The 25,566-nt window shown below is 40.0% G+C and overlaps 2 protein-coding genes across 9 annotated transcripts in view; one reads left to right on the top strand and one right to left on the bottom strand.

Moving 5' to 3' along the window:
* The window catches only part of TTI1 (TELO2 interacting protein 1), a 42,655-nt gene extending 36,211 nt beyond the window's left edge, over positions 1-6,444 (bottom strand). Inside the window, exon 1 of one of the 2 annotated variants that reach the window (XM_036827148.1) lies at positions 6,387-6,444. The gene's annotated coding sequence lies outside the window, so the exon portion shown is untranslated. The remainder of the gene's footprint in view (positions 1-6,386) is intronic. The other variant, XM_036827149.1, reaches the window with a different exon arrangement.
* Positions 6,445-6,533: 89 nt separating this feature from the next.
* The window catches only part of RPRD1B (regulation of nuclear pre-mRNA domain containing 1B), an 80,202-nt gene continuing 61,169 nt past the window's right edge, over positions 6,534-25,566 (top strand). For 5 of the 7 annotated variants that reach the window (XR_005016414.1, XR_005016412.1, XR_005016413.1 and 2 more), the window contains exons 1-3: positions 6,535-7,076; positions 12,656-12,785; positions 20,197-20,330. Coding sequence is in view for 4 of the 7 variants with exons in the window: in XM_036825080.1 (XP_036680975.1) it covers positions 6,926-7,076; positions 12,656-12,785; positions 20,197-20,330 (415 nt within the window). In the remaining 3 variants the exon portion in view is untranslated. Of the gene's footprint in view, positions 7,077-12,655; positions 12,786-20,196; positions 20,331-25,566 lie in introns of all 7 variants that reach the window. The other 2 variants (XM_036825079.1, XM_036825081.1) reach the window with 1 other exon arrangement.

Raw genomic sequence — 25,566 nt, 5'->3', positions numbered from 1 at the left:
AGTGATGCCCAAGGTTACACAGCAAGCAGTGGGATTCACCTCAAGCCTGTGGGACTCCAAAGGCTGTACGCACTCTTTTCACTACACCAGAGGTTTCCAACCCAACTGTTTATCAGAACCAAGGGGAAACAATGTAAGTACAGATGCCTGGGCCTCACACCAGATCTACTGCATCAGAATCTATGTTGGGGGTGGGGTGGAACAGGTATGCTTTGAGAATCTATTTTAAAAGTTTGCAAGGTCAGTCTGATGATCCATGAAATTGCTAAGAGAGTAGAGTAGATCTCAAATGATCTTACCACACACACAAAAGGGTAATTTTGTGAGGTGATGGAGGTGTTAACTAACCTTATTGTGGTAATCATTCTCAATATATATACACTGATATGTGTATCAAATCATTACATTGTACATCTTAAACTTTTACAATGTTGTATGTCAATTCTATCTCAATAAAGATGGGGGGAAAAAAGAAAGAGAAGGCTAAGTAGGAGTGGGGAGACAGGACTCCCACTTCTACCTAACAGTAATTAGGAGCCCTCCCTCATGGGTGTCAAAGGAGGCTGAGTGAGGAATCTGGACTTCTACCTACACTTGGAAGTAACAAGGTTGGTCCCCCCACCCCTGCCTTATCCTGCCAGAGTGGTTTCAGAGGAAGCCAGCTAAAAAGAAGACTTCTGTAAGGTCCAGAGTCTTAGAACATAATACAGAAATGTCCAGTCAAAAATCATTCACCATACCCAAGAACCAGGAAGATCTCCAAATGAATAAAAAAAGAAAAATCAATCAATATACGTTAACACTAAGATGACAGAGACATTAGAATTATCTGACAAAGTTATTAAAGCAGCTGTGATGAAAATGCTTCAATAAGCGATTATGAACTTGTTTAAAACAAAAGAACAGAAAACCTCTGCAAAGAAATAGAAGATACAAAGAAGAAACAAACAGAAATTTTAGAACTGAAAAATTCAATAACAAATAAAAAGCTCAGCAGATGGGCTCAACAGGAGAATGGAGGGGACAAAGGAAAGATCTGTAACATGGAAGACAGAATAAGAGAAATTACCCAATCTGAACAACAAAGAGAAAACAGACTGAAAAGAGGCTCAGGGACCTATGGGACTATAACAAATGATTTAAGCATCCCAGAATGAGAGAAGAAAAAGGGCAGGGTTGAAAAAGTACTCAAAGTACTGAAAGCTTCCCAAATTTGGCAAGAGACATAAATCTATATACTCAAGAAGCTGAGTGAACCCTAAACAGGATTACCCCAAAGAAATCTGCACCAATTATAATTATAATTAAAATTAAAATTTATGAAAACAAATGACAAAAAATCTTGAAAGCAGCCAGAGAAAAATGATACCTTGCCTATATGGGAAAAACTATTTGAATGACACTGGATTTTTCCTCAGAAACCATGTAGGCCAGAAGGAAGCAACACAATAATTTTCAGGTGCTGAAAAAAAAAAAAAGAAGAACTGTCAACACAGAATCCTATACCCAGCAAAAATGTCCATCAGAAAAAAAAAAAAAAAAAGAGGAATGAACTGGAGAGATATCCTCAGATGAAGGAAAACTAAGAGAATTTGTCACCAGCAGGCCTACTCTAAAAGAATGGCTAAAGGAAATTCTCTAAACGGAAAGGAAACGTTAAAAATAAATAAATAAATAAAGAATCTTGGAACATCAAGGAGGAAGAAAGAACATGGTAAATAAAAATACGTATAAATACAATAGGTTTTTCTTATTCTTTTAAATTTTATAAATTGTGTTTGACAGTTAAAGCAAAAATTATAACACTGACTGATGTGGTTCTAAATGTATCTAGAGGATATATTTAAGACAAATATAAACAGGAAAGGGTAAAGAGATATAAAGGAAGTAAGGTACATATACTTCACTAGACCTGTCAAAAATAAGTTATATACACATAATATGATACCTAGAAGAACCACTAAAATGGTTATACAAAGAGATACACTCAGAAACACTACAGATAAATTGAATGGAATTCTAAAAAATGTTCAAGTAAAGGAAGTCTGGAGAAAAAAAGATAACGGAGAAACAAAAAACAGAAAAAACAGAAAACAAAAGAATTAAATTTCAGACTTAACCTCTAACATATCAATAATTATATTAAATGTAAAATGTCTAAATACACCAATAAAAAAAGACTGTCAGAGTTGCTTAAAAAATATGACTTAACTATATGCTGTTTACAAGAAATTCACTTCAAACATAATGATATAGTCAGGTTGAAAGTAAAAAGATGGAAAAAGATATTATCATGTAAACATTAATCAAAGGAAAGCAAGACTAGCTATATTAATATCAGATAAAGTAGACTTCAGAGCAAAAAAATTACCAGAGACAAAGAAGGACATTATATAATGATTAAAGGGTAAATCTGTGAAGAAGACATAGTAATCTTAAGTGTGTATGCACAAAACAGAGATGCAAAATGTGTGAAGCAAAAATGGATAAAACTGAAAGGAAAAGTACAGGTGGTCATCACAAGTATAGGTGGTGACTTCAACATTCCTCTCTCAACAACTGATAGAACAATATCAATTGTAACACAAGAGCTCAACCACACCAACCAACATTTACATAACTGACATTTACAGAATACTACGACAGTAGGATATACATTCTTTTCAAGTGTCCACAGAACACACACCAAGATAGACCATATCCTGGACCACAAAATAAACCTCAACAAACTTAAAAGAACTAAAATCATACAGTGTGTTCCCCAACCACGATGGAATCAAACTAGAAACTACTAACAGAGAACAGGAAAATCTTCACACACCTGGAAATTAAGCAACACATTTCTAAATAATTCACGGATCAAGGAGGAAATGTCAAGGGAAATTTTTAAAAAATACATGGAAATGAGTGAAAATAAAAGTTCAACATATCAAAATTTGTAAGACACAGGTACAGCCATGCTGAAAGGGAAATTTATAGTACTAAATATATATATTAGAAAAGAGGAAAGCTCTTAAATGAATATCAATAATCTAAACTCCCACAGTAAACACCTAGAAAAAGACAAATAAAATAAAGCAAAATAAATCCAAAGCAGGCAGAAGGAAGAAATAATAAAAATCAGAGCAGGAATTGAAGTTTAAAACAAAAAACAATAGAGAAAATCAATGAACCAAAGAAATGGTTCTTTAGAGAGATCAATAAAATTGACTTCTAACTAGACTGATGGGGGTGGGGGGAGGGAGAGGTAGAGGGAGAGAGAGAGGGAGAGAAGGAGAGAGGGAAGGAGGGAAGGAGGGAGGGAGGGAAGGAGGGATGGAGGGAGGGAGGGAAGGAGGGAGACAGAGAGAGGAATTACCAATACCAGTACTACAGACTACAGATATCAAAGGATAATACAGGAATACCACAAATAATTTTATACACATAAATTTGACAGATGAAATGGCAAATTTCTCAAAAAACACAAACTACCACAATTCACACATTCTGAAATAGATTACTGAACAGCCTTATAAGGAAACTGAATTTATTGTTTAAAGACTCCCAAAATCAAAGAAAAAAGAAAGAAGAACTCTTCAGGCCCAGATGGTTTCACTGCAAACTTCTACCAAGCATTTAAAGAAAATTAACACCAATTCTACACAATCTTCTAGAAATGGAAGAAGAAGAAACACTTTCCAATCCATTTTATGAAGCTAGTATTACCCTGATACCAAAACTCAATAAATATAAAAAAATTTTAAAACTGCAGACCAATTTCCCTCATGAATATAGATGCCAAAATCCCAAACAAAATATGAGGAAATATAATTTAGCAGTATGTAAAAAGAATTACACACCATGACAAAGTAGGACTAAATTCCAGGGATGTAAGGCTGGCTCAGTATTTGAAAATCAATCACTGTTATTAATATTAACAGGCTAAAGAAGATAAATCACATGATTATATCCTCCTCATCTTTCTGACCTCCAAATGTTGACGTGTCCTAGGACTTAATCACTGGGCCCCTTTTCTTTCTATACCTATTCCCCCTTATGACTCCCACATTTATATCTCTACCCCAGATCTCTCCCTTGAACTCCAGACCCATAAACCCAGTTGCCTATGAGATACCTCTACTTGCACAGGCATTTCCAATTAGACACATACACATCTAAACTGCTCTTACTACCCAAACCAGCTCTTCCCACAATTCAGTACATACATGCAAACTCCATTCTTATGGTTGCTTAGGCTAAAACCCTTAGGGCCATATAAGCTCTTGCTTCTTTTATACCTCATATCTATGCTGTCAGTAAATCCTGTGATCTCTTCCTCTAAAACATCCCCAGAATCTGACCCTTTCTCACTACCTCCACCCTGGTCTGAGTCTTCCTTTCACCTGGGTTATCACAACAGCAGCTGAACTGGTCCTCCTGCTCCTACCCTTGCACCTTTACTGTCTATTTTCTACTTAATAACCACATGCTCCTCTTTTGCTCAAAATGGTCCAATGGACTCTTGTTTCATTCCGAGTAATGTCCAAAGTCCTTACTATTGCCTATAGTTCCCCACATGATACGGTCCCTGGCAACTTTTCTAAGCTCATTTCTAGCCTTCTGGTTCACATCACTTGAGCTGTCCTCCTTGCTGGTCCTTGAAAATGCCAACAATGGTCTGACCTCAGGACTCTGCACTTGGTTTTCCCTCTGCCTGCAACATTCACCACATAGCATAGGGCTTGTTCTCTCATTTTTTTGAAGGCTCTGATCAAATGTCACCGTATCAGTGAGGCCTTCTCTGACCAGTATATATAATACACACCAATCCGCCCATACGTGCATTCCTCATACCTCTTACCCTCCTTTATTTTTATTCAAGGCATTTATAACTTTCGGGCTCATTTTACACACATGTTTATCTTCCCCTGCAGAAGGTAAGCTTCCAAGGACATAGATTCTGTCTGTTTGCCTAGAATAGTGCTTCAGACATAGGTTCTCAAAAATTATCGGCTGAATGAATAAATCAACCACTGGCTCGGGAGTGAAGAACTTGGGATAAGATAACCTTGATTTGATTCCTGGTTCTGTCATTTCTTGTGTCCAAGTGACACTGATGACTCACCCATGTTTAATGTTTTCTCATCTGTCAAATAGTGATAATAACCCGTACCCCACAGGACTGTTGTAAAGATTAAATAAAAGAATGTACGTAATGCGCTTAATACACAGTGACTCGGTATAAAAGTGCTCAGTATATGACACTGTTACTTAATACAGAAAGATGGCCTAGATTTGGACTCAAAGGCCCTAGGTTGTAATTATGACTAGATATTGACCGTGATTTTAGGCTATTCACCTCAGCTACGAATAAGGTGCTGGGGTAAAAAAGATAGATAGAGTCCCTTCTCTCTAATCTTAGTTACGTGATCTTGGGCAGGTCACCCAAGCTCCCTCAGCCTCAGTTTCCTCATTTGCCAAATGGGAATAACATAATACCTATTGCATAGCTTTGTTGTATTAAATGAGTCACTATGTGAAAACACAGTGTCTAGCCCATAGCAGCAGCTCATTATGTTGGCTATGATTATGATGATTCCATTCTGAAGGAGGAGTAAAAGCACCTAAGCAAAGAACAGCGCAGTATGAGCAAAAACAGGCATCAACTAGCACAGTGCCTCCTAACTGGAACCTGCCCACAACTGGTCTGTTCCACTATGATCAGGACATTTAAAAATTCTACTATGTCTACAATAACCTAACTCCCTACCACCACCCCACAGCAGTTAGAAGAACAAATTTCTCTGCTGATGTGATAACTGGAATTTAAAACTTTTAAAAAATAGTTAAAGGATAGAGTCTCAAATAGTGTTTCTTAAAGGAGGCCAACGAACCCATTGACTTCTTTACCCCACCCCCCCACAAAGTTAACATGTATTACTTAAATTTGAGCAATAGTCAAATGAACCCCCAGAAGGCAGCCTGTAATTCCCTGAATACAACAACCAACCAAGAGCTGGGGGCACAAGGGTGTGTTTGACGGCGGTGCTGTCACAGACTAAACATCGGAACTGGCCACTAAAGGTGGTCCCGGAGGCCTAGTAGGAGCCCACCGCGTGAGAAGGGGGGCGTCACCTTTGGAAAAAGAACAGCAAGAGCCAAGGCGTGGAGGCGTGAAAAGTGCACGTGGGTGGCTTGGCAGAACCAAAAAAAGCTTTTTGTGGGGGGCGGCCAGAGAGCAGGACATGTACGGAGGAAGAGTGCTGCTGGGGCCTGCCAGGTGAGGGAGAAAGGTCCCGTTCCATCCCCAGGTCATGATCTCTCAGCCTCAGCATCCCCTCAGGATCCCCCTCTAAGGGCTCGCGGTTGCTGTCTCCCTCTCGTTCGCGCCACTCTTCCCTTACCTCGTCTTCCAGCCTTTCCCTCACTCTCGCAACTCCTCCGCCGCGCCGGAAGTGACGCGTAACTCGCGCGCCGCACCGCGCCAGAAAGGTTCTGCGGGAGCGGGAGAAAGGGTTCCGGTGACACTGACTGCGCCGGCGTGCGGGCGCGAGCGGTCAAAGCGCCTTCCGGAGGCCTCCGAAGTGCGCCCTTTTCCCTGTCTGTCGCTTTCGGAGTGCTCCGAGCGAGATTCAAAGAGGCCTTCGCCATCGGAGGGGTGTTTTTCTACACTCTGAGTCCCCCCGGTGCCCCGCCACTTCGGCCCTTGCCCTTTGACCCTGCTCTCGCGGCGGGGTGAGAGGTAGGTGGCCATCTTGTGGCGGCGGCGCGGGCGGCTGATACTGCGGAGACCCATCCCCTCCCCCTCCTGGCCCCCCCCGGCCATCTGTCAGTCATAAAGAGTCCCGCAGGCCGCCAGGTGAGGTCCCGGCCTCGTGCCGTCGCTCTCCCCGCCGCACTGGGCGGCCCAGGCCGATCCCTGCCGGGCCTCACCGCCGCCACCATGTCCTCCTTCTCCGAGTCGGCGCTGGAGAAGAAGCTCTCAGAGCTGAGCAACTCTCAGCAGAGCGTGCAGACCCTCTCCCTGTGGCTCATCCACCACCGCAAGCACGCGGGACCCATCGTCTCGGTGTGGCACCGCGAGCTCCGCAAAGGTAAACACTCCCTCTACCCCCATGGGTCCTCCTCCCGGGTAGCCCTCTCCCGCACCCACTCCCGAGGCCCCTCTAGCTTCTTAGCTGAGCCTGGCTTTCCAGGCCTGGGCCTCTGATTGATTGCGCTTCTGAGGTTGGAGACAGTGTTATCCCCATTTCTCGGAGAAGGAAACCGAGGCCTGGGAGGGTTTAAGGTACTTGTCTGAGGTTCCACCGACCGGGGCTCAGGACTCCCAGTTAACCCAGCCGCTTTCCTCTCTGGCTCCTCCTGACACTTGTGACCATTATTCTCTCGGCAGCGTTGAGCGCCTGGTGGAGGGTACAGGCCTTAGCCTGTTGTGTGCCAGGCGGTTGCTGGGCATTCGGAGTAAGATTACCTAGATCGAGCCCTGGCTTAGCCACTTGCTAGCTGAGTGATACCGGGCAAGTTTCTTCTCTCTAAGCCTCTGTTTTCGCATCTGTCAAAAGAGGACAAGGGTAACTGCCACTTACAGAGCCTTTATTCTGTGCCGGTCACTGTGCTAGGACCTTATGTATATCCTCGCACTTAGTCCTCAGCACTGCCCTGGAAGTGGGTACAGTCACTGCCATTGCAGAGAAGTCAAGGGGCCACACCACCTAGACCTTGCCTCTCAGTTTCCTCTTCTCATGCAGCTCTCCTTGGTTCTAGACCCTGCTCAGCATCTGGCAGCCATTGATTGAGCTCAGCCTGTTGTTGTGTGCCAGGCACTGGGTTGGGAGCTTGATAGCATGTTGGCTCCAGAGGCCAAGTGCCTCTGGAGCCTGACTTTGCCATTTACTGAGCCCCCGCAGCTTCACCTCTCTTTCCCTCAGTTTCCTGATCTGTAAAATAGAGATAATGATAACTGATACTTACTGTGCCTTTGTTCTGTGCCAAGTGCAGTACTGATATCATTACATACATTGTCATTTTTTACAGTCTCAGAGTTCTGGGAAGTAGGAACTCAGCAGATGAGAATAAAACGGAGGCTCAAACAACTTGGGGTGAAGAGTAAACAGGATAATCCACATGAACATCTAGCATGGTGTCAGGCAGAGTGTAGGCACTGGATGAATAATGGTGAGGTGGGATACTGATTACTCAGTGTGGGGCATGTTCTTTGCCTCAAATTGCTTACAGTCTGCTGGGGAAAGATGGGCATCTACACAACTATTTGATACCCCAGTGAGCTTCATAGCAGAAAGCTGAGCAAATGAAGCTTAGCGCTGTTTTGGACAGCCTGTATGTGGTAGGCCCTTTATAGCATAGGAAGTAACTCTACATGTGTTCTCTGCTATCTGTGAGGTCAGGATGTCATTCTGTTTTACAGATGAGGAAACTGAAGTGGCTAAGTGGTATTTTCAAGGCCTTAGAACCAGTGAGGCTAGGACTACATCAGACTGGCAGACACCAAAATCCAGGATTCTTTCAGGAGACCCAGTTCTAGTCCTCTGGCAGAGACCCCCTGCCCCCCAAATATCATGTGCTGTACTGAGATGGGGGTCCCCTCAGCCCTCAGGGTAGTTGGGGGATAGAGCCTGGGCCTCCCAGAGCCCCATTCATGTACCCCACTGTGCCATTCAGATATTATTTCTGTTGTCTGAGATATGGCGGAAAAATTCGAATTGCTTTCTACAGGATCCTATCTGGTAGGATCTCAGAGGCGCGTCAAAATCCACCTCAGATGTCACTTTTGTGAAGCCATCTTGATTCCCCACCTCACCCTATTGGAGATACAGAAAATAAAGAGTACTTTTGTTTATGAATCTCCTTTAACCCTAATTTCATATGATGAAACCTTAAGTTGTAAGTAGGTCAGCATTATTATCCCCATTTTATAGATGAGAAGATAAAGATATGAAGAGATGAAGTGCTGTGTTAATGAGTGTACAGCTGGGACATTAGCCCAGTGCTCCGAGACGCCGAAACTTGTTTTCAGGTACCTGGTGCATCAGTGCACTTAATAAGTGAAGGTGATCATCTTACTCCAACCAAACCCGTAGTGCTTTTGTTTATTAGAATTAATCTGCATTTATTTCATTCTTACTAGTTATGTCTCTTTCACTGGATTATGTTTTGAGGGAGAAACTAGCTCTTCTGGTTGTCCGTAATGTACACAACATTTAGCATGGTGCCTGTTAACACAGGTAAAAAATAGTTTAGGAGTTAAATTGTCGTCTCTTGACATCATTTTCATGGCTGAGTAAAGGATCCAAGCGGCACTGCCTGATAGAGCGTTCTGTGATGAGAGAAATGCTTCATATTTGTGCTGTGCAACAAGGTAGCCTCTTGCCATGAGCACTTGAAATGTGTGACTAAGGAAGTAAACTTTCAAATAAATACAATTGAAAATTCAGTCCCTGAGTTTTGTTAGCTACAAATCAAGTGTTCAGTAGCCACATGTGGCTAATGGCTATCATACTGGACAGTGCAGAACTAGAGGATGCTCTTCCAAGCATCAGTGTACAGTTTCCTAATACGCAGCCTTCATGAATTGAAAATGCCCCTGCACTAAAGTGGAAAAAGATTTTGTGCCCTAATGTTGGAATTGACTAACCTTTTAGGTTCTAGCCCACCCTGAATCTTTAAAAACGGACATTTCTATCTGTAGTCAAGTCATTTCCTTAAGACATTCACAAACCATCTCTGTTTTGCCTCCAAATATTTATGAGACTTTAAAAGTTTTCTTTTTCCTGCTTAAGTACTACTTCTATTCATGATGTGTTATTTTCTTTCCATTCCCTAGGAATAATTCTTAATTTATCCCTTTGGGCTCTGTTCTAGGTAGAACTTCTCCCTTTCTTTTTGGAGCAGTTTGGTGTAAAATACCCTAAGATGAACATTTTTTAGTAGTACATTTGTACCTTACGTTTGTACTACTACTACCTTTAGTAGTGCAGGTAAATAGGCCTTTTTTTTAAAAAAAAATTACTTCCTCTAGATGTCAAAACTATCCAGACAAGTGAAAAATTTTGGTCAGCCAGTTATTTAAACTTTGCTCAATAACTATCTCAACCAATTTGGAATGGGCCTCAGTAGGGAGTGAAAGAATCCATACTGACATATTGGAAAGACATCTGCACAAGTGAGTTACCACCCAGGGCTGGAGTAGAGGGTGTGTGTGTCGTGTGTATTATGACCGTGTGTGTTCAAGTGCTCTAGGGCTTTGTGGGTTTTTGTTGTTGTTTGCTTGTTTTGGCCGCACTGCGCGGCTTGTGGGATCTTAGTTCCCTGACCAGGGATCGAACCCCGGCCCCTCGGAAGTGAGAGCGAGGAGTCCTAACCACTGGACCTCCAGGGAATTCCCTCTAGGGCTTTGTTATATTACCTTTACACACATGGTGCTCATGTTGATTATTCAGGATGCTGGATGTGGAGGGATAAAGTTTTATCCTAAATTCTCATTGCTAAGTTTGAGGGTGATGAGAATTAATTGGCATTGTAGATAGTGAAAACCTTGGCTCTCTATCTTAGCTATCATATTTGTAATACTGCAAAATGTATCAGGTCTTGAATGGCCAAATTGACATTTTACAATATGGATTCTGGGTTTTTTAACATAAAGTATATTAGTCCGATTTGCTTTGTAGAAGTTCTGTTTTACTTTTTTTTTTTTAATATTTATTTATTTATCTTTGGCTGCGTTGGGTCTTTGTTGCTGTGTGCGGGCTTTTCTCTAGTTGTGGTGAGCGGGGACTACTCTTCGTTGTGATGCGCGTGCTTCTTACTGTGGTTCCCTTGTTGCGGAGCACAGGCTCTAGGTGCGTGGGCTTCAGTAGTTGTGGCTCGCGGGCTCAGTGGTTGTGGCTCGCATGCTCAGTAGTTGTGGTGCACGGGCTTAGTTGCTCCGCGGCATGTGGAATCTTCCTGGACCAGGCTTCCAACCTGTGTCCCCTGCATTGGCAGGCGGATTCTTAACCACTGCGTCACCAGGGAAGCCCTCTTTTAACTTTTAAATCTTAACTTTCATGGCATTATAGACTTGGTAGTTTAACTTGCTGCAACATCCTAGAACAAGGTTTGCTTTAAAAAAAAAAAAAAAAAAAGCTTTTTGCCGTAATCATACCTTTGTAGCAACAGTGGGATATTGAAACTATTGACACTTTTGTTCTGTTTTTGAATAATAATTAGAACAGTTAAAGATAGCTCCAGGTTTTCAATATTCTCATCAATTGGCCATCTAAACTAGGTTATTATCAGAAGGTTAGTACATTTCAGGATATCCATATTTAATTTTATGAGCACTTTAAGTCATCAGTTTCAACTATAACATGCTTTAAAAATCTTGTTTTTAACTTGAGTGAGTTATTCTCCTGTAGCTACATTTTAAAATGTCAGATCTTGAGCCTGCTGTGTCAGAATTTATACTTGCTGTGTGCATTTCAAAAGAAACAGAAATGGTTTCTGAGAGCAGTGGAGTAAGGACTAGTAATTCAGGTGTAAAGGTTGACATAGGGCTTGCTTGAGTCTTTTGGGCACTTCGGCATTGGAGTAAACTTAATGTTTTGAACTATCTGATTGTGTTATTATTTATTTCTTTTAAAAGAAAACTGGGACCAAAAATGGTAGTGATGTAACTTTACGGTTGAAAAGTTATGTGCATAGAAGCCAGGAAATTCAGTAATGTTCCCCCAAGCAACTGTAACTCAGACATATTGCGTGAGGTTTTTATGGTTTAATGCATGCTACCATATAGAGTAATAGGAAATACTACATTTAGTAGGTATAAGAGAGAATAATTATATTTTTTGTGGGAGCCATAATTTTGCATATCCAGATTTCAGACATGTGTAAATTTTCAGTGATCATGTAACATTAATGTATATTTGTATTTTGAGATAAATATCCATTGGTGCATCTAGAGATTCCTCTGGATTGTAGAGTTGATATCATTGACTGATTATGGTTATTGGAATGTTCAAAGAGAAATTCTTGGTCTAGGAGCATAAATTACAAGTATCTTTTAAAATTGAGACTTAACCCAGTCTTTCATTCTGTGGTATTTGATAATTAACAGTGAGTAAGAAATGCTCATCTTTGCAATATAATAAATGAAAACCTTGGTTTTAACATGTCTTCTGGAGATGTATTGACAGCTTATCCTTTAGGAATTCACGGGAGAATATTGACTGCTTAAAGGTTTAGGAATTTTCTTTGGATTATCTTAATTTTTACTGCCAATTAATTACCCTGACTAAAATAACACAGAAGTTAAGATGGCGTATTCTCTTTTTTTTTAAAAACAATTATATTGAACTATAATTCACATTCCACACAAGTCACTCTTTTAGAATATACAATTCAATGGTTTTTAGTATGTTCGCAGTTATGCAGCTATCACCACAATCAATTAAGATGGCATATTCTTGTTTTTTATTTTTTTCAAAATTGTATTCTCAATCCTGTTTCACTAGACACCTCCAGGAGTCCCTTAAATTGTTTTTTCAAACATAGCAGTCTTGACCTCAAGTAGGTAATGCTTGTCTTTGTGTTCTTTAGGAGTAGCTTAGGGCAAAAGAATTGTGAATTGAGAATTTCCTTGGTGTAAGCTAAATTATCTTCTTTTCTTTTTTTCCAGCCAAATCAAATAGAAAGCTTACTTTTCTGTACTTAGCCAATGATGTCATTCAAAACAGTAAAAGGAAAGGACCTGAATTCACTAGAGAATTTGAATCTGTCCTTGTGGATGCTTTTTCTCACGTTGCCAGGTATGTTTTCTGGTTTTTTGTTCTGTTTTGTTTTTGAATGCATTACCTTTTCCTTTTTGTTCTTTGTTTTTTGTGTGTGATAGCCTTTGTAATTTGACAGCTTCATACTTTAAAGAGAGGTACTTTATAGAGAGTTGCAGAGGCCAAATTGTGGTTTTATATTTTGCCTGACTCCTTGAGAAACTCAGACAAGTAAATATTTTGATGCATTGAAGGGACTCAGTCTAGCACTTGAAGCACATCTTTTCTCCTAGATGTATTCACTATTGAATTCACTTCTTGAATATGGTACTTTCCTTGGTTTGGCTGAGTTGTCTTATTAGCTTATGGTTAAAAAACAAAGCTAAATAGTACAAGGGAACTTTCCAGTAACAAAACCTTAATAGCAAGAAATTAGTTGCTGTGCCTTTGTTTTTACTTACTTCTGGATGTCTACATGTCTAACTTACTAAAAATAGTAGTCATTACTGTACCTGCAAAGATAGTAATTATTAGTGTGGAAAGTAGATATTTGCTCTGGCTCTGTCATATTAAGTGTGTGCCACTATTGTGTTTTGTGACAGAGGACGGGGGTGGGTAGAGCATACTTATAGCTGATATCACGGAAACTATACATTTAATTAAAAGTTTTACAAATCACTTTTATTTATTTAAAAACAAACTGTTTTTTGTAGATATAAGTTAGTTGTCTAGGAGGAACAAAGAAAAACTATTTTTCACTAGAATATTAATAAGTAAGCAAATCAAACAAAACATCTTTGCCAAAGGAAACTGGGAAGGGTGAGAAGGAGACTAGTGGGTTAAACGAAAATTGTTCTAAGGCCTAGAGTGTAAGTGAAAGACCTTAAGTGTGAAAGTAAGTCTGGCATTCCGTGAAAGATTTGGAAAGTTTGAAGGAGTGAAATGAGAACTCCAAAGGATTTTTAAGAAATGACATCTAGCTTTGTAGAGATGGATAAAAGATTTTTGTTAGTCAACTGGCTTTTTTTTTTTTGAACATGGATACTGAAAAAGCAGAATGTTTGGGAACTTGAAAAAATATTGAGTCGTCATAACAGAGAATAAGCTTAGAACGGACTACTCGAGTAGCCCTCTGAAATTGGAGACAGGCATTTTCTTGTTTTGAGGAGATTCAGTTCAGTTTCTTAGACGTTGGCTGTAGCTCTGCCTCCAACACTGAGTGGCCTTGGATGTGTTATGTAGCTTTTTGAGCCCACGTTTGCAGGTTAGTTAAAAGGGAATGTCACCACCTGTCTCATTCGAGTTGTGAGGATAAAGTAAAACAACAGTGCTCAATCCACAGTCTTTGCCCATTCATGGAAGTGTACTATATTATAAACTATGTGAAGAGAAGGACTGTTTCTTTTTTGTTCTTTCCTGTATTCCAGACACCTAATAGAGTATCTGGCACAGAGCTACTGGGTTTTGTACCTTCGAGAACACCATTTAGATAGTCTTGATGTGAATGGTGTCCCAGGAGCTGAGCAACACTGTGGTCTGCCCTGGCACAGAGTAGGGATTCAGTAAGTAGTTGTTGAATAAGTTAATAAATTTAGGGTATAAGAAATTGACTAAAGAAATTTCCTATAGGGATAGTAAACATAACATTTTTCCTTAAAAATTGAACAGTAATCATAAGCTGCTCCCAAATCAGAAAAGTGTAAGTAGAAAAGCGGGTGGGAGAGGGGGGGATGAGCAATACCAGGATTAAAAATTTTTCTACTTGGTATCATCTTAAAACCTATCTAGGAGGCACTGTAAGAATGTCTTGGCAAATTCTGTGGCATTGTGGGGAAAATAGACCTGATCCTTTTAAATAAAAAAAGATAGCTCTGTTACCTTTCTTTTTTGCATTCTTCTAGTTCTTTTAAGGTCCCGTTCAGGTATTATATTCAAGATCCCCATGTCTCTAAGCTCCCTCCCCACCCCCACCCCCATTATTAGAATAGGAAGTCCAGCCACACCACTTCAGTCCTGATGCACCTTATCAACAGTAAGAAGTGCTCTCTGTACAGTTTTTCTGTGGCCAATTGATGAACAAAGATAGTGGACCCATTAATATTGACTAAAATTGATTAGGAATCTCTTTATGATAATTTCCTGCCTCCTCCCTCAAACCCCCTACCCCCTAGGAAAGAAACAACAAACCTCTCAAGTCAGAGAAAGCTGCCAAGCTCATAGGGTAGATTTAATTTGAATAGCAGTTTAAGTAACCAGACTTTAAACTTATTTTCCACACAAATGCCTTCTTGTTTTCTTCTCAGTTTGGAGATAGTTGCGCACTTAATCTTTCCTTCAAGATGTATTTAAGTGCCTTCTTTGTGCAAAGTACTGATCCAGATACTAGGGGGGCAAGCAGTGAACAAGGCAGGCAAGGACAAAATGAATAAGATACTTTCAGAGAGTGATAATATGGACATAATAAAATAGAATGACGTTCTTGAGTGGGATCTCTTCTAGTGTGGTGAAGGAAGGCCTCTCTAAGGAAGTGACATTTGAGGTAATCATGCGAAATAGGAACAGCTATTAAAAAGAACCTAAGGTACAAATAATCTTGGCATGTTAAGAGGATCAGAATGAAGGCCATTGTGGTTAGAACACAAGGAACAGAGGGAAAGTCGCATCCAGGTGAGATCAGAGAGGCAGGCAGGTGATAGTCACATATGCCTTGTAAGTCTTGGGAGAGAGTTAGGATTTTGTTCCGATAGGATGTCAGGAGTTTTAAGCAGGGGAGTGATATATTCCAAATGCCTTATTCAAAGATCCCTCCAGCTTGGGGTGGAGAATAGATTATAAAGGCCAAGGGAGAGGCAGGGACCTGAGGTCGAGGGTGTTGCTCTAGTGTAGGCTAGAGATGACATTGGCTAGGACTCAGGAGCATTGAGGAGATAATAGCTTCCACTTGTTGAATGTTTACTTTATGGGTAGATTTGTGCCCCCCCCCATGTAAAACTGATAGGATTAGTGGGAGCTTGGTAGTGAGGGAAAAGAGAAATCAAAGATTATTTCTAGGTTTTTGACATGAGTATGTGGATGGCTGATGGTGCTGTTTACCGAGGTGGAGATTGAGGTAAAGATATGGTAGAGGAAATCAAGAGTTTTGTTTTGGCCATGTTAAGTTTGAGATGGCTAATAGATATTCCAAAGGGTGATGCCATATAGGCGGATGGATGAAACAGTCTTGAAGCTCAGTAGGAAATTGATTTCTGGAGACATAAATTTGGAATTATCACCATATACATATTTATTTCCTGTTATAACAGTCATGGGTCCCCAAGACCACTTCCAGGTTTGGTGACTTGCTAGGAGGACTCACAGGACTTGGGTATAATTGTGTTCCTGGCTATGATTTATTACAGTGAAAGGATATAAAGCAAAATTAGCAAAGGGAAAAGGTGCAAGGGATGAAGTCCTGAGGAGACAAGGCATAAGCTTCCAAGAGTCCTTTCATAGTGGAGTCACACAAGACATACTTAATTCCTCCCCCTTTGAACTGTGGCAATACATGTGAAGTGTTTTCTACCTGAGAAGCCCGTTAGAGATGTAGTACCTAGGGATTTTGTTAGGGTTGGTCACAGACACTCTGCCAAAATTCTAGGCTCCCAGAAGGAAAGCAGGTGTTCAGCATAAACCATACTGTTTGTATAAACAGTTTAAGCACAGTAAACCACCCTTATCAGTTAGGAAATGATGGGAACACTTCTGAAATCCAGGTTCCGAGATGCCAGTCAAGGGCCAACCTCGTGAGCAGGCCTTTCTAAGGGCAGCAGTCTCAGGCCTGCTGTGTTAACTCTTTTCTATACAATTGCAAAGGACTGTTTCTGCTTTACCTTTACATGAGGCGCTGTTGGAAGTGCTGAGGATACTTAGAAATAATTTATGCCCTGAGTAGGCCTGCTATAGTCCTACTGTGCATGGGATAAGAGAGAAGTACACAAATTATAGTGGGTGTACCAAGGCAGTGCCATTAGAGCTGCAGAGGAAGAAAAGGCCCCCACGCTGGCTTGGCAAGCCCTCTGGTATCCAGCTGACACTTCAAGCAGTAGTCCTACGTGTGTATAACACATACTTTTCACTTTTTAGATCAAATTTTCAGTGGTTGAATTTATAAATATTTAGAATTAAGATACTAAGTTGTGTTCTGCAAAATAAGTTACATATGTACTTATTTATCATCTTTCAGTTTATTCATTGATAAGTGGCAAAGATTTTTTGTGTTTTTTCACTTAAAGATTTCTCAAGTTAGAATGGAGTTAGTACAACTTGAAAAGATAGCTCCTTCTGTCATAAAATGACTTTTTTGCTTTGGTTGTATCCAATTTCAGGTGCTAAAGTGACTTCCACTTCATTGGAGCTACTTAGGGCAAAACCTCATCAGTAAAAAGATTTCTTGACTGTTGTGTCTATATCTTTAGACCTTAGCTGGCAAAACTTTGATTTACTGTAGTGCTCAAAGAATTAGCCTATCATGGTTAATTATGTTCACTAATTAAAGTCGAGCACCCTTTTGGCTGTAGCCTTCAGTGGTGAAAGCCTTTTGAAAATCTTTTGGTTACAACAGGTTTGAGCATCAGTATCCGCTATATAGTAGTGTGACTGCAGCTGTACTCACTATCAGTCTTAATCAAGCCCCAAATAGCCCCGGGAATGGTGGATGGTGGTTGGATGGGTGTTGTGCCCCTCCCAACCCTTTTAACTAAATCCTTGATAAGAATTTGTTTTCATGATTGGTTTCTCTTTTAAGAGAATTTGCAGAGAACAGATTTTATGTTAAAAGTACCAACCAGTTAAGTTCTGATTAGCTGTGATTTTGTTACAGTAGTTATAATGACTTTATTTTTCTAAAGCCTGCATTTGATCACATTAGGGACTTCCCATTGCCTTCAGGATAAAGGCCACATGTTTAGTATGGCATTTAGGGTCCTCTGTAATCTAATTCCACTGTATCCCTCCAGATTCTTCTGCTGTTTCCACACCCCCCCATATAGTACTTCAGCCACCGGAATTACTCAGAACCTTTTGCTCTTCACCTTGTTCTGTTTTGGGGATTCCATTGAAGCGAGAGGAGAAAGCACGAGCATAGGCACACGTACCAGTGGCAGCAAGCGCTGAGTAGAAAATACTTACTGTTGAGTGTTGCTAGAACATGAAGCCTCAGGTAGGGTGTGGAGAGGTGAGGGGCTGCTGGGTCAAGAACCTAGAGGTCAGGACCTACGCCTTGTTCTTTGTATTTCAAGCACAGTATTTCATAAACCTTAATGCGCAGATGAATGCTTAATTGATGTCTGACATGAATGACCTTGATGTGGTAAAATGGTCATTGAAAGTTAACTAATTGTATGGCCTACTGAAACCTTTCTAACATTTTTCAAAAAAAACATTGCAATTAAATATTTATTGTGCTTGTTCTAGGGCATATAGCAGTGGGGGAAAAAGACAAATCCCTGCCCTTGTGGAAATCACATTCAAATGGAAAGAGTATAAACAACAGGGAAACCGTATATATAGCACACCAGAAGATAAATTGTGTGGAGAAAAATTAAGTAGGAGTAGGGAGTGTAATTTTAAGTAGGGAGATTAGGAAAGGATTCACTGAAAAGGTGCTGTGTGAATATACGCACCTGAAGGAGGAGAGCAAAGGATCCTTGCCTGGCCTGAGCCTTGGTTCCAAGCTAAGTGCAGAGGTCCTACACTTTATGGCAGGAGGGCCAGGGAGCTGTTGAGGAGGGAGGGGAGAGTGAGGATAGGTGAGGTCAGAGAAATAATGGGCTGGGCTGAGAAAGGCTTTGTAGGCTTCATTAGGACTTTCACTTTTATTCTGAGGGAGACCAGGAAGAACCATTGGAAGTTTTGAGCAAAGGAGCGACATGCTCTACCTTAACACAACAGTTAGGATTGGATTTTTAAAACTTGAGAATAGATGGTTGGAGGACAGGGTGGAAGCAGGGAGACTAGTAATGAGGCTGTTGCAGTAATCAGACAAGAGATGATAGTGGCTTGGATCAGGGTGAGAGCAGAGAAAGAGGTGAGAAGTAATTTGTTTCTAGATATATTTTGAAGATGGAGTAGAGATGTTTTTATTATAAATATCAAGGTCATATCTTTAAGTTTTATAAATATCAGTGGAAATTTTTTCCCCCTTCTCCCCCTCACCCTGACCTCTGACTTAAAAAAAAAAAACAGCTTTACCAATAGAATAATTAATTTGTATGTATCCTGATTTAGTTAGTACTTTAACCCCCAATTTAGTGAAATTTGCCACTAATAATTCATAAGTAATACAATCTGACCAGATTAGGCCGGAAACTCAGCTCATCTTGAGTGTTAACATAAGTTTTAGAAAAGTGCTGTTAGGGCTGGGGGTGAGTGAAATTCCCATCTGAGTTGAATTTTATATGGTTTCTTCTTGAGGTTCCTACTAAAGATATTGACTTAGATACTAAGATGTCAGGGTAACCCTTCTTGTTTATAGTTCCTCAGTGTAAGGTCATTGACATCCGCACAGCCTCACAGAACAGAACAATTCATAGTAACACAGTACATGGTGAGGGAATTTGTTTTCGTTTCGGAAAGTCTTCCCCCATGCTTCCACTTGCCGTCTGACACTTTATGGTAAACAACTGTTTCACCCTGAGTGCGAGTTATGGTCATCTCATTGAAAAATAAGAGAGTGATATGTTTTAAGAGAGTAGTATGTCAGGAAAATAACTAGCTTCTTTCATTCAGATATAAATTACAAAGGACTGTATTGTGCTCGGTGTGTTCTGAGATTATCTGCTAGACACCTTTGTGTGAATCTGGAATACAGACCTAGACTGGAATTAAAATAATTATGAAGTAGTGAGTTTAAAGTTGAGATCAGTCTTGACATATATGTGTGTACGATTGTATTTATACATATTAGAGGTGTTGGTGTGTTAGCATTGATGAGTTATTATGAATTTCTTCCCCACTTTAAACATTTGGTTTTAATCATTTTTTTCCTGTCCTTAAAAATTTTGGCCTGCTTTAATTTCCAGCAGTATATCTGGCACTAGATTTCAGTTAATGCTTTGTAAAAAGCAAGCTGTCACAATTGATATGATTGATTTTTGATAATTCTCTGTCAGTAAAAATCAGCCTTTGGCTTTTTGCCCTATTTACCCCATCTTTCAAAGAGGATAAAAGAGACAGATTAATTCTGTAACATAATCCCTCTCTCTTCCCTGCACACCACAGGAAGAATGTAGTTTCTGGTCAAGTTTTGAATATCCATTAACTACAGTATGTACCTTACTCTTCCTTCTGTTTTTAAATATGTAAATCATTTAGTCAGTTGTTGGTTTTTTGTTTTTTTTTTTAAAGTAAATCTGTCCTAATTAAAAGCAAAAAATCTTAAGCTTATATATATCTTTTCGTCTTTTCTGGGCAGAGAGGCAGATGAAGGCTGTAAAAAACCTTTAGAAAGATTGCTGAACATCTGGCAAGAAAGAAGTGTGTATGGCGGCGAGTTCATACAGCAGCTGAAGCTGTCTATGGAGGACTCCAAGAGCCCTCCCCCCAAAGGTAGAAACATCACCACATGTTTACAGCTCTTGGTCTTTGCCTACTTTCGAATCACATATGAAAAGCTGCAGTGGGGGTTGCTGTGAACCACCAGCGATTATATGATTCTTCAGAGAGAGATGATCATAAACGATGGTGAGAATTTATATAGTGCTTGCAGTGTGTAAGCCTGGTTTTAGTATTCATGCTATTCATCATCTCATATCCTACCTTTTGATCTGTATTCTCCTTGGCACGCTTATGCCTTTCAGAGACTTTCCTTGCACAAGGGAAAGGAACAACAAAATTGTTCAGAGTTATGGTGAACTAGGAAGTACCCTGGGCTAAGATTTTGTCTGAGCCTTGCTGCTAACTACTATAGGATCTTGGATAAGTCCTTCAGCCCTTTTGGAACTTGCTTTCATTAAATATTGATGTGGTTTGGGGACATACTTTTGATGGTTGTCAGCTGCTGTCTAAAATTGGTTTTGGTCCTTATTGAACCCAGAATATCCTGAGATAGTGTGTTCATGTATGTGTGTGAATTTTACCAAGTCCTTCTTAAAAGCTATGTTATTTTTTCTTTTAAAGAGGAGTAAGATCAAACATTATTTGGTTCTTTGGCTTCCAGTTAGTTGTGGCTTAATTCTAGCTGGCATGACATGTTTCTAAGCTGCAGATCTGATCTAACTGTACACATGCTCATTGCCTGGAGGATTAAGTCCAAATACTAACATTGTATTTAGGACCCTTTATAATGTGAACTAGTCTACTTTTCCAGGTTCTTCTCCCATTTTCTCACATATACCATATTCTTTGGCCATACCTAGCAATTTCCCCTCTGGATGCTCTGTTGGTACCCCTTCCTTTGCATCTGCTGTTACCTCTGCCCAAAATGTCCTTATGCCCCTTTTGTGTGGTGAACTTATTCTTTAAGAAGGCTGCTCACATTCTGACATATTTGCTAGCTTGTCTGGGCACATGTAACCAATTCCCTCCATCTTCCTCTGGGACTCTGTACATGCCTCTGCAATAGAACTTAACCACAATTAGCATATGTGATAATATCATTCATTCAGCAACTCTTTTTATTGTATACCTTTCACAATCTCTTCCAGGTCTGAGTTTATATGCGTTTTAAGGTGGAGTAACTTTCCTGTGAAACTGGAGGTTAGAGGCTTTCTAAGAATGACATAAGTGCTTTCAGTCTGCAGGTCATTGTTGTTTTACTTGGAATTGATAGAAAACAATTTTGGGATTGGATTGGATTCTGGCAGTGTTTGTGTTGTATCCTTTGGAAGTATTCTACACAGTGTTGGGGAATTATCCAGCATTCTTTTCTCTCCTCTGACTTGAAGTCCATTGGTAAACAGTGCTGATTTTTTAAAAACACCTTTGGGCAAGTAGGAGAGCTCTGAAAGATGATGTTTGAAGCTAAGTGTTGAATTTCAGTTAAACAAGCATTTGCCAAACATGTGCTTTGAGTAAACAACTATGCTAGACAGTATAGGAAAGAGCAAGAGAGGAGTGAGAAATAGTTTTGCACTCAGGAAGCAGTCAGACAAATTGGGGAATCTGTGGCAGTGGCAGATTTGAAAATAGCTCCATTGGGTTTCTGATTTTTTTTTTTGAGTGTCTAGACATTAACAGCAATAGAGGCAGTATTCCTTTAATGTAGAGGGTAATGCTGTTCTAAAGATCATTTCTCTTTCTCTAGTTTGTAAAGATGAAAACACATATCAAAAGGTTCCAATGTGTTTGTCTCAGCTAACTCACTCTGTCTTCTCACTGTCTTCTTTGGACCTGAGTTATCAGAATATTTTACACAATCCTTTCAAAATATTGATGAGTTTTCCAGAAGCTTATTTCCAAATTTAAATAGTCCTTTTATATTTCAACCTTAATTCAAGGCTAATTCTTTGTCTTCAGACAACTTTACAGAGTTTACTTTTGGAATAAAAATTTTCCTGTGGAACTGACATTTCTAATGTTGGAGAATGTGTGAGCTTAGGAATTTTGTTTTAGAACTGGAGTTTTCTTGAGTTTGTGTACCTGTAATATAAAATCTGTGGGGTTTTTTTCTTCCTTTTTTCAATCCCAGGTATAAGACCCAGTGATTCTAAAGTTGTCTCTGTATTCTTGGGAATACTCATGCTGTTGCTTGACTGAGTGGAACTTCATTACTTACTTCAGTCCCACGTAAATCACACGGTATCCTATAGTTGTAGGCTTTAGAAAGGAAAGGTAGATACAAAGGAAATAGCATTTATTGAGCACCTATTCAGCACCAGCCCTTCTGCTGGCTGCTTTTCATGTTAACTTATTTTAGATCCTTACAACTACTCTATGTACTAGGTATTATTTTCATATTTCAGTTGAAGATATTAAGACTCGTAAGGGTACAGTAATTTTGTCCAAGTAGATATAATAGATAAGTAGAGAATTCAAACCCAGGTCTGTATAACTTAAAAGCCTATGTTCTTCACACCATAATTTTTCCCTGAAAGCGCAGGGATTCAGTAGACTTGAATGAGGGTATGATTTCATGAGTAGGTCACACAACTTTCCTGGACCTTAGTATATAGTTAGTTTAGCTATTCAGAGCAAGGGTTTGAAATCAGACTTCCATAGTATGAATCCCAGCTCTGTCACTTCCAAGCTGTGTGACCTTGGGCATGGCATTTGACCTCTCTGAGCCTCAGGTTCTCACTGTACAGTATGGCTATTAATAGTAATAATACCTCATAGGGTTGTGTGAGGATTACTTGAGATAGTGAAGGTAAGATGTTATTAATGTGATCATATGACTTCTATTTGGTACCCCCTCCCAGTTCTAATATCTAATATTCTGAATTTCTAAATACAAACCAATAGCAAAAGTAGGAGGAGTCATGTTAGTATGTTCAGCCCCCCAGATTTTGTGCAAGGCTGGAGAGCATGGTGGTTAAGAGCACAAGCTCTAGGCCCAGCTTCCCAGGTTCAGGTCTGGACCTGGCCATTCATTTCAGTGAGATGATATGGGTAGAGTGCTTTCAGAACTGTGCCTCAAGTGTCAGCCCTTTATTGCACATCTTTTTCTCTCTACAAGTAAAGGTAAATGTACTTTTTTAAAAAAACTCCCTTATTTTGCAGGGAGGGGACAAAGAATGAGGGAGCTGTTGGAAACAGTATTTCCTGATTCTTTTTTCATTATAAAAGTAATATAGAAGTGGAAATAAAAACAAAAGTAAACAAATGGGACCTAATGAAACTTAAAAGCTTTTTGCACAGCAAAGGAAAACATAAACGAGACGAAAAGACAACCCTCAGAATGGGAGAAAATATTTGCAAATGAAGCAACTGATAAAGGATTAATCTCCAGAATTTACAAGCAGCTCATGCAGCTCATGCAGCTCAATATCAAAAAAACAAACAACCCAATCCAAAAATGGGCAGAAGACCTAAACAGACATTTCTCCAAAGAAGATATACAGATTGCCAACAAACACATGAAAAGATGCTCAACATCACTAATCATTAGAGAAATGTAAATCAAAACTGTAATGAGGTATCACCTCACACCAGTCAGAATGGCCATCATCAAAAAATCTACAAACAGTAAATGCTGGAGAGGGTGTGGAGAATAGGGAACCCTCTTGCACTGTTGGTGGGAATGTAAATTGATACAGCCACTATGGAGAACAGTATGGAGGTTCCTTAAAAAACTTAAAATAGAACTACCATACGACCCAGCAATCCCACTACTGGGCATATACCCTGAGAAAACCATAATTCAAAAAGAGTCATGTACCACAGTGTTCCTTGCAGCTCTGTTGACAATAGCCAGGACATGGAAGCACCTAAGTGTCCATCGACAGATGAATGGATAAAGAAGATGTGGCACATATATACAATGGAATATTACTCAGCCATAAAAAGAAACGAAACTGAGTTATTTGTAGTGAGGTGGATGGACCTAGAGGCTGTCACACAGAGTGAAGTAAGTCAGAAGGAGAAAAACAAATACTGTATGCTAACACATATGTATGGAATCTTAAAAAAAAAAAGGTTCTGAAGAACCTAGGGGCAGGACAGGAATAAAGACGCAGACATAGAGAATGGACTTGAGGACACAGGGAAAGGGGAGGGTAAGCTAGGACGAAGTGAGAGAGTGGCATGGATATATATACACTACCAAATGTAAAATAGATAGCTCGTGGGAAGCAGCTGCACAGCACAGGGTTATCAGCTCGGTGCTTTGTGACCACCTAGAGGGGTGGGATAGGGAGGATGGGAGGGAGACGCAAGAGGGAGGAGATATGGAGATACATGTATATGTATAGCTGATTCACTTTGTTATAAAGCAGAAACTAACACACCATTGTAAAGCAATTATACTCCAATAAAGATGTTATTTTTAAAAAGTAATATAAAATCTGTGGGGGGGGGTTTCCTTTTTTTCTTTTTTCAATCCTAGAAATTTCAAGTGGATTATTTAGAAGATCCAGCTTTACGGGTAGATGACTGCATTTTGTCATGTGATTTGGGATCCTTCAGGCTAACTTTTTGCCTTAAAATTAGTTTCACAGGAGGGTGGGAGGGAGGGAGATGCAAGAGGGAAGAGAAATGGGAACATATTGTATATGTATAACTGATTCACTTTGTTATAAAGCAGAAACTAACACACCATTGTAAGGCAATTATACTTCAATAAAGATGTTTAAAAAAAAAAAATTTGTTTCACAGTCTGCCATAGTGTCTGAAATTCTATCACAGGTCTCTAAGAGGCATACCATAAACCCTTAGGTAACCAGATTACTTGAAGGTTAGCTGAGTATAAGGCCCCGTGAAGACACAGGGATGTGGTGAAGCATAGAACAGAAGGTGTGCAATAAGGACAGAAGGATTTCGGCCCCTGTAGTGTTTGCCCTGCCTATAAACAGAGTGCTTGAGGAAGTGAAAAAAGGAGTGAGTGTAACACCTGTGGTTAGAGCCGAATTGATAGCGGAAGGTGCCTGATCTGAAGTTCAGACACAGGAACAGGACTGGCAGATTTCCCGGGTCATTTTAATGGTTGTCCGACTCGATTGAGAATTCTGGGCCTTCTCGCTGCTAATTCTGTACACATGAGCAGGGGAGAGTCTGGTTTGTGTAAAGCGAAGCAGGGATAGTCATTTCTGGCACAACACTAGGGCTTTGCAGTCGCTATGCTTCCTCTGCCTTCAAGAAGTTTCAGACTCAGGTGTGTTGACACTTTCCTGGGTATTATAGCGATGTA

The sequence above is a fragment of the Balaenoptera musculus genome, chromosome 15 (assembly GCF_009873245.2).
Source record: "Balaenoptera musculus isolate JJ_BM4_2016_0621 chromosome 15, mBalMus1.pri.v3, whole genome shotgun sequence".
NCBI classification, from domain to species: Eukaryota; Metazoa; Chordata; class Mammalia; order Artiodactyla; family Balaenopteridae; genus Balaenoptera; species Balaenoptera musculus.
The sequence above is the reverse complement of the archived record's forward strand: the minus strand, read 5'-3'. Positions and strand labels throughout refer to the sequence as shown.